The sequence below is a fragment of the Elephas maximus genome, chromosome 7 (genome assembly GCF_024166365.1).
Source record: "Elephas maximus indicus isolate mEleMax1 chromosome 7, mEleMax1 primary haplotype, whole genome shotgun sequence".
NCBI classification, from domain to species: Eukaryota; Metazoa; Chordata; class Mammalia; order Proboscidea; family Elephantidae; genus Elephas; species Elephas maximus.
In genome coordinates, this window is record NC_064825.1 from 134,200,575 (window position 1) to 134,214,274 (window position 13,700).

Sequence of the window (13,700 nt, forward strand, 5' to 3'; positions counted from 1 at the left end):
TCTAACTCACGGTGACCTCACATGTGTCAGAGTGGAACTATGTTCTCCATAGGATTTTCTCTTTAATTTTTTAAAATTTATTTTCTTGTTGTTGTTGAGAATATACACAGCAATAAACCAAACAAAACCAAACCCAGCGCCGTCGAGTCGATTCCAACTCATAGTGACTCTATAGGACAGAGTAGAGCTGCCCTGTAGAGTTTACAAGGAGTGCCTGGCGGATTCGAACTGCCAACCCTTTGGTTAGCAGCCGTAGCACTTAACCACTATGCCACCAGGGTTTCCTTATACACAGCAATAACATACACCAATTCAAGTTTCTACATGTGCGATTCAGTGACATTGATGACATTCTTTAACTTCGGCAACCATTCTCACCCTCCTTTTCTGAATTGTTCCCTCATTAACATAAACTCACAGCCCCCTAAGATTCCTATCTAATCTTTCAAGTTGCTGTTGTCACTTCGATCCCATATGATAGTTCTCAAAAGAGCATAATGCTCAGATATTTTTTACTAGTTAAGCTAAACTATTATTTGGTTTTAAGACGACTTCAAGAGATAATTTTACGGTTTAAAGATTATCTCAATATGATAGTTTCAGGGGTTCAACAAGTCTCCATGGCTCCAGAAAGTCTGCAGTCCATGAAAATTTGAAATTCTGTTCTATATTTCCCCCCTTTTGATCAGGATTCTTCTATAGAATCTTTGATCAAAATGTTCAGTAATGGTAGCCAGGTGCCATCCATTTCTTCTGGTCTCATGGCAAAGGAGCAGTTGTTCATGGAGGCAATCAGCCACACATTTCATTTCCACGTTCTATTCCTGACTCTCCTTCTTTCTCTGTTGCTCCAGGCAAATAGAGACAAACTCTTGTGCTTTGGATGGCCACTTGCAAGCTTTTAAGAACCCAGGCACTACAGAACTAATTAGGAGGCAGAATAGAAGTACTAAACACGTTATTAGACCAGCTAACTGGGATGTCCCATGAAACCATGACTCTAAGCCTCCAAACCAAGGAATCAAATCCCATGATGTGTTTGGTTGTACATAAGCAGCCACTCTTTTTTTTTTGGCCACTGTTGTAAATATATATATCACACAACTTTGCCCAATTCAACTTTTTATTGATAACAATTACATTAATCTGCTGTGCAACCCTACCCTTAATCAATGTAATTTTTCCATCACCTAAAACAGAAACTCAGTACTTCATAAGCAATAACCTCCTTCCCTTTCCCTCCTACCCCTGGTAACCACTAAGACACTTTAGCCTCTATACCTCTGTTCTTGGCTTTTTGTATAAATGAGGTCATACAATGTTTGTCCTTTAGTGACTGACTGATTTCACTCAGGATAATGTCTTCCGGCTTCATCCATATTGTAGCATGTATCAAGGTTTCATTCCTCCTACTGGCTGAGTAGTACTCCATTGTATTTATGTACCACATCTTGTTTATCCATTCACCTGTTGTGGGCATTGTTTCCACCTTTTGGCTATTGTGCATAGTGCTGCAATGAACACTGATGTACAAGTCTTTTTTTGATTCTCTGCTTTCAAGTCTTTTGGGTATATATCTAGCAGTGGAATTGCTGGGTCATATGGTAGTTCTTCCTGCGTCATTTAATATTTTCCCCACAGAATCCTTCACTATTGCAACTCCAGGCTTGAATTTTTTCTTCAGTTCTTTTGGCTTGAGAAACGCGCAGAGTGTGTTCTTCCCTTTTGGTTTTCTATCTCCAGCTCTTTGCGCATGTCATTATAATACTTTGTCTTCTTGAGCTGCCCTTTGAAATCTTCTGTTCAGTTCTTTTACTTCATCATTTCTTCCTTTTGCTTTAGTTGCTCAGTGTTTGAAAGAAAGTTTCAGAGTCTCCTCTGACATCCATCTTGGTCTTTTCTTTCTTTCCTGTCTTTTCAATGACCTCTTGCTTTCTTCATGTATGATGTCTTTGACGTCATTCCACAGCTCGTCTGGTCTTCGGTCATTAATGTTCAATGCATCAAATCTATTCTTTAAAGTGTCGAAAAGCAAAGATGTCACCTTGAAGACTAAGGTGCGCCTGACCCAAGCCATGGTATTTTCAATCCCATCATATGCATGTGAAAGTTGGACAATGAATAAGGAAGACCGAAGAAGAGTTGACGCCTTTGAACTGTGGTGTTGGTGAAGAATATTGAATATACCACAGACGGCCAAAAGAATGAACAAATCTGTCTTGGAAGAAGTACAACCAGAATGCTCCTTAGAAGCAAGGATGGCAAGACTGCATCTTACATACTTTGGACGTGTTGTTAGGAGGGATCAGTCCCTGGAGAAGGACATCATGCTTGGCAGAGTACGGGGTCAGCGTAAAAGGGGAAGGCCCTCAACGAGATGGATTGACACAGTGGCTGCAACAGGGGGCTCAAGCATAGCAACGGCGTTGTAGGGCTGGCGCAGGACCCGGCAGTGTTTCGTTCTGTTGTGCATAGGGTCGCTATGAGTCGGAACTGACTCGACGGCACCTAACAACAACATGGTAGTTTTATTTTTAATTTTTTGAGGAACTGCCACACTGTTTTCCACGACAGCTGTACCATTGTGCATTCCCAGAAGCAATGGATAAATGTCCTAATGTTCCCACATCCTTGATCCGCAGGGTTTTCAGGGGATGATTTTTTGGCAGTAGATAACCAGGCCTGTCTTCTGAGGCATCTCTGGGTGGGCTCAAACCTCCAACCTTTTAGTTAGCAGCCCAGTGTATCAACCATTTCCACCAGCCTGAGACTCCTTCTACTAGCATGGTAGGCGTAAGCTCTTGGCATAACAGGTCTCTGGGTGATACCAACAATTTTCTCTGACTACTAACCTAAAGGTTGGTGGTTTGAACCCACCCAGCAGTGCCATGGAAGAAAGGTCTGGCAATCTGCTTCTGTGAAGATTACAGCCAAGAAAACCCTATGGAGCAGTTCTAGTCTGATAAACGGAATCAACTCCCCAGCAACTGGCTTGGTTTGGTTTTGATTGGTACAACCACCCCCTGGTGCTGAAAGTGTTGACTCCTAATGGTTCCCAGCTTCTCCTTCTCTGGAGAACTGCCCACAGCTGATCGAAGACTCTCTCGCCTGGAAATGCCCCAGAGATTACACTCCCTCCCCTTCCTGGGCAGCTGACAACAGGTTTGTCAATCCTGTTATGTCCTTTTGGTGTTACGGTTTTATATACTTTATCTCAGATTGTTTCTGAGTTTGGATTGTTGTTGTTATTGTTCAGTGCTGTGAGGTTGATTCCGACTCATAGTGACCCCATGTGACTGAGTAGCACTGCACCATAGGGTTTCCTGGACAGGAGTCTTTACAGGAGAAGATCACCAGGTCTTCTTCCTGAAGAGCCACTGGGTGGACTTGAACTGCAGACCTTTTGGTTAGCAGCCAAGTGCATAACCATTGTGCCCCCAGGGCTCCTTGAGTTTGGTTCAGAGGGGGTGTATTAAAGCAAGAACCCCCTGCCCCTCCCTGCCTGGAAATCCCACTGTTCTGTCTGCTGACACTGGTTTCTACCCTCATCCGCCACCTAACCTGCAGTTCCTAGGTCTGTTGTACCCTCCAAGTTGCAAAAAGCTGCCAACACTGATGCTGTTAACCACTCGCTTCTCTCCTGGGCTTCTGGGACACTGCCCTCTCCTGATACTTCCCCCTTCATCACCTGGTTTGCATGTTGGTCAAACAAATCTGGGTCCAAACTCCACCTCTGCCATTTACCAACTGCCTAGCTTTTGGCAAGTTTCTTGTTCTCTGAAGGCTTCCATTTCTTCATTTGCAAAATACACACATACACACAAACCCAAATCTGTTGCCACTGAGTCGATTCCAACTCATAGTGACCCTACCGGACAGAGCAGACCTGCCCCCATAAGGTTTCTAAGGCTGTAATCTTTGGGGAAGCAGACTACCTCATCTTCTGTGGGGAGGTTGGTGGGCTCAAACTGCTGACCTTTCAGTTAGCAGTGGAGCGCTTAACCACTGTACCACCAGGGCTTCATTCTTCATTTGCAAAGCTGGGATTAGTCATCACTCGCAGGCTTGTTGTGGGACTAGGGGCAACAGGGCTCTGCGGATCTTGCTGCGGAAGGCTTGCTCTCTCTGTTGGCTCTGCGGGAAGGTCCTTGTCTCTTTTCAGCTTCTTTTCCTCAGTTCTTTGGAGATTGCTGTGTAGTGCGGTGTCTATCTTCCCCCATCTGTGCTTCCTTGCTTTTGTGCCTAATCTGCTTCTTTTATTTCCCAAAAGCGACTGGTTTAACACATACCCCACACTGATATGGCCTCATTAACATAACAACAAAAACCCTATTCCCAAATGGGATTACACTCACAGGTATAGGGCTGTCATGGATTGAATAGTGTCCCCCCAAAATGTGTGTCAAATTGCCTAGGCCATGATTCCCAGTATTGTGTGACTGACCACCATTTTGCCATCTGATATGATTTTCCTATGTGTTGTAAATCCTACCTTTACGATGTTAATGAGGCAGGATTACAGGCAGTTATGTTAATGAGGCAGGACTCAATCTACAGGATTCGGTTATGTTTTAAGCTAATCTCTTTTGAGATATAAAAGAGAGAAGCAAGCAGAGAGATGGGGGACCTCATACCACCAAGAAAGCAAAGCCAGGAGCAGAGCACGTCCTTTGGAACCAAAGTTCCTAGACTAGGGGAATATTGATGACAAGGACCTTCCCCCAGAAGTGACAGAGAGAGAAAGCCTTTCCTGGAGCTGGGACCCTAAATTTGGACTTCTAGCCTCCTAAACTGTGAGAGAATAAATTTATGTTTGTTATAGCCACCCACTTGTGGTATTTCTGTTATAGCAGCACTAGGTGACTAAGACAAGGTGTTAGGATTTTACAACATATATTTTTGGGAGACACAATTCAACCCATAGCAATCATCATTGTCATCGTCAATCCACTCAACGTCCTTAAATATACGCAAGGCTGTTTACAGAACTCTGACAACGTTCAAGTTGCCTTGGCTTTATGAATTGGAGAGTTGTAGGTTGTTGCAACCCAAGAAGGCTATTACACTCCAAAGACTGGGTTACATGGCTGGGAACAGCATTTTCTACCTGAGCTCACAAATAAGTGCCCACTTTCTGTCAGCAGTTGCATGAAGTACAAGGTTAGGTCTTGGCCGGCGACGTCCAGTTGCATGGTTGACTGATGCAAAGGGCAGCCATCAATGATGGGCACGAAGTAGGTCATCCCTTCTCCAGATTCAATGGTCGTTCCTAGATGAAAGGACATATTAGCATCATGATATAGGGTACACGGCACCCCCACCATGGCTAAGTCTGCAGAGGGAGAAACAAATGGAGGGACAGGCAAAGGGTGTGAGGAGAAAGCTTTCTTCCCCCATAGAGGAGTGTGCTAGGATGGAAGCTTCTGGATCAGAACAAGGGCTGTTTTGCACAGGAAGCCTGGGGGCTTTCTTATTCAACCAGAAATACAGGTATTAGCAAAGAGAAGTAAACGAAGAAGAATACCAGGCTCCTAACACCTTTTCCTCTAAGGAGCTGCCTGTGCCTTGATGAGAAAACCAGAAATCTCCGAGTGGTGTACTCAACGTCAGGTGCATTTGGATGCAGGAGAGGAGCTGTACATTTTAGTGACCAAGGCAATCTAGCTCTCCCTGTGCTGGTCCAGAAGGGTGTGAGGTGGTAATGGGAAGGTATGGCCTCATTTTGTGTAAAATAGCAGCCTGTAGATCCTTCTAGAAGGAGCCCTGGTGGTGCACAGGTTAAGCGCTTGGCTCCTAACTGAAAGTTCAGTGGTTGGAACACACCCAGCGGCCCCATGGGAGAAAGATGTTGCAGTCTGCTTCTGTAAAGATTTACAGCCTTGGAAACACTATGGGGCAGTTCTACTCTGTTCTATAGGGTCACTATGAGTCAGAATCGACTTGATGGCAATGACAGCCTTCTAGAGTTGATGAGGGGTATAGGTAGTTGGTTCTTCCTTTAACCGGTTGAATCTGGGCTGGTAACCAAGAACTTCAAGTTTCAAATGAAGCAAAGGTGAGACTAGAGGACCTCCTCTTGTAGCTAAGATGGAGTAACAGACTGATTTCCCCTCCCTCCCAGAACACCTGAAAAACCAGGCCAAATACAACCAACAGTGCTTTTTCAAGATATTGAAAGTTGGGTAACAAGAGACGAGCTATCACAAGACAACCACAGACCACTGTCCTTCATGGACATAGATACAAACAGCCTACCCAAAATTTCTGTAAATTGAATCCAATGATATACAAAAAGGATAATACATTATGACCAAATTGGTCTTATCTCAGGAATGCAAGGTTGTTTCAACATTCGAAAGTCAATCAATATAATTCACGGTATTATTGCAGCTAAAAAAGACAATCCATAGAATCGATCAATAGATGCAGAAAATGCGTTAAACAAAATCCAACATCCATTTCTGATTAAAAAAAAAGGCCTCTACAAGCTAAGAATACAAGAGTACTTGCTTACATTGATTTAAAAAAAAGTCTATAAAAAACTTATAGCTAAGCATATACTTATTGGTGAGAGTCTGAGTTCTTTCCCTCGAAGATCAGGAACAAGACATGGATGTCTGCTCTCACCACTTCCACTCACTATTGTACCTGGTGTCCTAGCCAGTTCAACCCAGCAAGAAAAAAGAAAAAAACATAAACAAAAATAATAAAAAGCATCCAATTTGGAAAGAAAAAAGTAAAACTGAGTTTATTGATAGACAACACAATTGTTTATGTAGGAAATCTGATGGAATCTACAAAAAAGACACCACCAGTAACAAATGAGCTTAGTAAGGCTTCAGGATACAATTTTTGCAATACTAATAAGCAAAAATCTACTGTACTTCTAAATAGCAACGATGAACAATCAGAAATTGAAAAAAAAAAAACCATTTACAACAGCATCAAAATAACTGAAATACAGAGATAAACCTGAAAAAAAAAATACATAAGACCTATACACATAAACCACAAAATATTATACTAGAAATTAAAGAAGGCCTGAGATATACCACATTCATGCGTTGGAAGAGTCAGTATTATCGAGATGTCCAGTCTCCCCAAATTGATCAATAGATTCAATACAATTCCAATCAAAAATCAAGGAGGCTTTGATAGAAATTGACAAGCTAATTCTAAAATTCATATGGAATTGTAAAGCACCTAGAATAGCCAAAAATTTTTCAAAAACTTTCACTACCTTATTTCAAGACTCATTGTAAAGCTACAGTATTCAGAATAATATGGTATTGACCAAAGGTTAGATAAACATATCAGTGGAAGAGAATATAGAGTCCAGAAATAGACCCATACATAGACAACTGATTTAAAAAAAAAAAATGTGCAGAGGCAATTCAACAAAGAAAGGAAAGCCCTTTTAAACAATGGTGCTGGAACAACTGGATATCTACGTGAAAATAAATGAATTTCTATGCATACCTCACACCATATTAAAAAATTAACTTAAAATGTAAAATGATAACTATAAAACTTTTAGAAGAAAACAGGAGAAAATCTCTGTGACCTTGAGGTACGCATATGTTTCTTAGATACAACAACAAAAGCATGATCTATAAAAGAACAAATTGATAAATTGAACTTGATCAAAATTAAAAACTTATGTGCTTCAAAAGATGTTAAGAGAATGAAAAGACAAGCCAGAGACTGGGACAAAATACTTGCAAAACATATATCTAGTAAAAGACTTGTATCTAGGAATAAAAAAAAAAAAAAACTCTCCAAACTCAATCACAAACAACCCAAAGAAAAAATAGGCAAAGACATTGAACAGATATTTTACTAAAGAAGATAAACAGACAGCAAATAAGCACATGAAAAAATGCATACCATCATTAGCATCAGGAAAATGCAAATCAAATCCACAGTGAGATAACCATTATACACTTATTAGCATAGCCAAAATTAAAAAGACTGATCATGCTAAGCGTTGTTGAGGATGTGGAACAACTGGGACTCCCATATACCACTGGTGGGAATATAAAATGGTGACCACTTTAGAAAACAGTTTGCCAGTTTCTTAAAAAGTTAAAATGCACCTACCATGTGACCCAGCCATCCATCCCCTGGGTATTTCTCCAAGAGAAATGAAAACATATGTCCAGCTTTATTTATTATAACCCAAAACTAGAAACAACCCAAATGTCCATTTACAAGCAGCTGGATAAACAACAACAACAAAAAAATTGTGGTACAATTGCACAACGGAATCCTACTCAGCAATAAAAAGAATGAACAATTGATACACCAAATAAACAGACTGAGTGAAAAAAAAATTCAAAAAGTAGAGTACATACTGTGTAGCTCCATTTACATAAAATTGTAGAAAATGAAAACTACTCTATAGTGACAGAAAGCAGATGGGTAGTTTTCTGAGGACAAAGTCAAGGGGGGAGAGTATACTGAATGGAAGGGACCACACAGGGGCACAGGAAAGCTTGGGGTTGACAACATGTTCCCTATCCTGATCATGGTGATGGTTTCATAAGGGTGTACGTATGTCAAAACTCATCACACTGTACACTTTAAACATGTGCAGCTTATTATACATCAGTTGGATCACAATAAAGCTGTTAGGAAAAAAACTGAGTTGAGTGAGTTAATGCCTGTTGGTGAATTGTTTAACCAGGGGGGATAAAAGTAGTTAGAAAAAGGCTGGAGAGTTTTCTGAGTGCCACCAGCCAGAGGGACACAGAGGGTGTGAGCTCATGAGGACAGGGTTCACACAGGGCCACTCACCAGTTGTTTTACCAGAGGCGTACAGAGAAAGGACTCCTTGGTTGGCTATATATAGGGCAGGTACATTGAAGGTCTCAAACATAATCTACAGAGAAAAAATGGCAATCACTAGCAGCCAGGCCAGAGAGAGAGAAGACGGTACAACATGAATTCCACTAGTAAGAGGCACGTTGACTCCCACCGAGAGGCCTAGACCAAGGAGTCAGAAAGGATGCCACTTCTACCCGCAGCTCGGCCCATAACTAGCCCTGTGACTTTCTCGGCTCCCCATTCTGTAAAATGGGGCTCACGCCCTCCCACCTACCTCACATGATGAGCAAGAATCTGATTAGGGGGTACAACATTGTCTTGTAAACCATAGTCTTACCATGATGGTTGTTGTTGTTAGGTGCCGTCGAGGCAACTTTCAACTCATAGCAAGCCAACAGACAGAATAGAACTGTCCCACAGGGTTTTCTAGGCTGTAATTTTTATGGGAGCATATTACCAGGCCTTTCTTCTGGGTAGCTGCTGGATGGGTTCCAACTATCCACCTTTCAGCGAGCAGCCAAGCACTTACTCATGGTGCCTCCAGGGTCTTTACCATGATGGTGATGATGCTTAATTCCCTGTAAATCCATCATTGCACTTTTCACTGAACACACCCTTCTTTCTAACCTAGTATGGTGAGGAGACACTTTCAACTGCGATGATTTACTTTTTGTATAATAATGGAATAATGTTGAAAATCAAAGATGTCACTTTGAGGTCTCAGACTGACCCAAGCCATGATATTTTCAATTGCTTCATACACATGAGAAAGCTGGACAATGAATAGGGAGGCAGGAGAAGAACTGATGCCTTTGAATTATGGTGTTGGCAAAGAATACTGAATACGCCATGGGCTCCAGAAGAATGAACGAGTTTGTTTTGGAAGAAATACAGTCAGAATGCTGCTTGGAAGAGAGGATGGTGAGACTTTGGCTCATGTACTTTGGACATGTTATCAGGAGAGACCAGTCCCCGGAGGACATCATGACTGGTAAAGTAGAGGGTCAGCGAACAACAGGAAGACCCTCAATGAGATGGATTGACACAGTGGCTGCAACAATGAGCTCAAACATAGCAACAATTGTGAGGATGGCAGAGGACCGGGCAGTGTTTCATTCTGTTGTAAATAGGGTCGTTATGAGTCAGAACCGACTAGATGGCACCTAACAACATAATAACGGAAACAATCAAAGCTAACATTTATTCTGTTTATTACGTACCAGACATTTTATAGACATTGCTTGGTCAAGAAATATTTATTTATTTATTTTTGTTATATGCCCTGGGGTGAAAGGAGTGAACAAGCAAAATGCAGTCTTGCTATTACTGCCCATGGGGAACCCCATGAGGGTGTGATATTGAAAGGCCTGGTGATCTACTTCGGAAAAATCAGCCACTGAAAATCCTATCAAACAGTTCTAGTCTGACACACATGGGGTCACCATGAGTTGGGACTGATTCAATGCAACTGGCTTTTTGTCCAGATGAGAGATTGGTGGACAAGAATGCCAGTCAGCAGGTGGCAGAGGTAAAAGGTAAATACCGGCTTCTGGGCTCCAGAATGTGGGAGGGCCCTGCCTGGATGAGGTTGGCTGGGTGCGAGACAGATTCTAGTAAACATGGTGGCTTTGCTGGGTAACACCACAATCCTCACTAGGGGGCAACATTCCACATGGGGCTTGGGTATTGATCCAAGAGAAGCGGAAACGTATGTCCATACAAAGACCAGTACAGGGATGTTCACAGTAGCTTTATCTGTAGTAGTTCCAAACTGGAAATAACCAGGCATCCATTCACTAGAAAATGGATGGCCACCTGTAAAAGGTGGAAAGCCAGGGCACCTGGCAGTACACTCAGGGTGGGTGTGGCTGCTGGCACCCGGCAGTGGCTTTGAGTTTGAGCTATTCTCAGGTGCCCCAGGAATTTTGATCCCAGCAGAAGCAAGAGGGCATGAACCATAGATGGGAGGTTAGCTATTGTAATCCAGAAGTACAAAGACCCCTCACCTTAAAAAACACAAAGACAAAAACCAACCTCAGTTGTCATGGGAACAAAAGGTCACAGAGCTCAGAAGGGTCTTCAGGGTTCCTGTGGTCAAATTCCTATTTTACAGATGAGAAAACCGAGGCCCAAAAAAAAAAGAGCTAGCTTTTACTGAAAGTTCAGTATATGCTGTTAAGGCTTGAACTGTAACCTTCCTCAAAATATGTTGAAATCCTACCCCAGTACCTGTGAATGTAACCTTGTTTGTGGAATTAGGGTCTTTGCAGATGTTATTAGTTATGTGAACATGAGGTCACACTGAAGTAGGGTGGGTCCTAATTCCATTTGAGTGGTGTCCTTATAAAAGATAAGACACAGTGGCAGGGAGACGGAAGATAGACATATGACAATGAAGCAGAGATTGGAGTGATGATGCATCTATAAATCAAGGAATGTCTGGGGCTACCAGAAGCTGGGAGAGACAAGGAAACACCTTCCCCTAAAGACTTCTGAGAGAATGCAGCCCTGCCAATACCCTAAATTTGGACTTCTGGCCTCCAGAACATTGAGAGAATAAATTTGTCATTTTAAGTCATCTACTTTTTATACTTTGTTATGGCAGTCCCAGGAAACTCACACAGGTGCTAAGCACTGTTTCAAGCACTTTCCAAGTATTTACTCATTTCATCCTCTCCATAGACACCAGGTAGACCTTTCAGGATCTGTGGGATAATGGCTGCCCACTCACTTTTTCCAACTCTCACGTTTCTTGGTACCCTACTTTTCCCTAGTGGGGACTTGTATAAAGGAAAAAGAAACATTCATTGAAGCAAAGTGGCTGGGATTTAAAAAAAAACTCAGTGCCATCGAGTCAATTCTGACTCATAGTGACCCTATAGCTGGGATAGCAGGCTGAAATTCAAGGCAGTGAATCCAAGAAGTGCGATTGGGTAAAAATTTTGTCTCTTTTGGCTTTTGTAAAGGTAGATAAGCCATGTAAGCATATTTATGGTTTCCTGTGTGGTAGTCAGGGAGCCCTGGTTTTGTTTTTTTGTTTTGTTTTGCTTTGTTTTTGTGTCATATTTGGAAAACCAGAGGTACACAATGTACACCAATGGAAGGTGCCCCGCAATACATCCTGCCACCCAGGTATGGTGGGAAAAATGGGTGCCCATCAAGTATAGTGCCCAAGATATATGGTAGCATGTATTCCCACATATTTCTCGAAACCTATATTACCAATCAAAAATTTAAAGAAACATCATGACTCACCGTGCTTCTATTAATGAAAACACATGGTATCCAAAAAAAAAAAAATTCAAAGCAGAAAATTATTGAATGTTGAAGGGGGTTGTTGCTGTTATTGTTAGGGGCTGTCAAGTCAGTTCTGACTCATAGGGACCCTATGTACTGTAGAACAAAACACTGCCCCATCCTGCACCATCCTCACAATCATTATTATGCTTGAGCCTATTCTTGCAGCCACTGGGTCGATCCATCTCATTGAGGGTCTTCCTCTTTTCTGCTGACCCTGTACTTTACCAAGCGTGATGTCCTTCTCCAGGGACTAATCCCTCCCGACAACATGTCCAAAATATGTAAGATGCAGTCTCGCCATCCTTGCCTCTAAAGAACATTCTGGTTGTACTTCTTCCGAGACAGATTTGTTCGTTCTTTTGGCAGTCCATGGTATATTAAATATTCTTTGCAAACACCACAATTCAGAGGCGTCAATTCTTCTTCGATCTTCCTTATTCATCGTCCAGCTTTCACAGGCATATGATGTGATGGAAAATACTATGGCTCGAGTCAGGCACACCTTAGTCTTCAGGGTGACATCTTTGCTCTTCAACACTTTGAAGGGGTCCTTTGCAGCAGATTTGCCCAATGCAATGCGCCTTTTGATTTCTTGGCTGCTGCTTCCATGGCTGTTGATTGTAAAATGAAATCCTTGACAACTTCAATCTTTTCTCCATTTGTCATGATGTTGCTCATTGGTCCAGTGGTGAGGATTTTTGTTTTCTTTATGTTGAGGTGTAATCCATACTGAAGGCTGTGGTCTTTGATCTTCATTAGTAAGTGCTCCAAGTCCTCTTCACTTTCAGCAAGCAAGGTTGTGTCATCTGCATAATGCAGGTTGTTAATAAGTCTTTCTCCAATCCTGATGCCCCGTTCTTCTTCGTATACTCCAGCTTCTCAGATTATTTGTTCAGCATACAGATTGAATAGGTATGGTGAAAGGATACAACCCTGACGCACACCTTTCCTGACTTTAAACCAGTCAGTATCCCCTTGTTCTGTCTGAACAACTGCCTCTTGATCTATGTAAAGGTTCCTCATGAGCACGATTAAGTGTTCTGGAATTCCCATTCTTCACAGTGTTATCCAGAGTTTGTTAAGATCCACACAGTCGAATGCCTTTGCATAGTCAATAAACACAGGTAAACATCCTTCTGGTATTCTCTGCTTTCAGCCAGGATCCATCTGACATCAGCAATGATATCCCTGGTTCCATGTCCTCTTCTGAAACCAGCCTGAATTTCTGGCAGTTCCCTGTTGATATACTGCTGCAGCCATTTTTGAAAGATCTTCAGCAAAATTTTGCTTCTGTGTGATATTAATGATATTGTTCTATAATTTCCAAATTTGGTCGGATCACCTTTCGTGGGAATAGGCATAAATATGGATCTCTTCCAATCAGTTGGCCAGGAAGCTGTCTTCCATATTTCTTGGCATAGATGAGTGAGCACCTCCAGTGCTGCAACTGTTTGTTGAAACATCTCAACTGATATTCCGTCAATTCCTGGAGCCTTGTTTTTCGCCAATGCCTTCAGAGCAGCTTGGACTCTTCCTTCAGTACCATCGGTTCCTGATCATATGCCACCTCTTGA

The 13,700-nt window shown here is 42.1% G+C and overlaps 1 protein-coding gene across 1 annotated transcript in view; it reads right to left on the reverse strand.

The window, feature by feature from the left end:
* Positions 1-13,700, reverse strand: part of LOC126080696 (actin) — a 54,013-nt gene that overhangs the window by 10,986 nt on the left and 29,327 nt on the right. Inside the window, exons 5-6 of the mRNA XM_049891875.1 lie at positions 8,797-8,881; positions 5,108-5,269 (exon numbers count right to left, since the gene is read on the reverse strand). Of these exons, the coding sequence (XP_049747832.1) occupies positions 5,108-5,269; positions 8,797-8,881 (247 nt within the window). The remainder of the gene's footprint in view (positions 1-5,107; positions 5,270-8,796; positions 8,882-13,700) is intronic.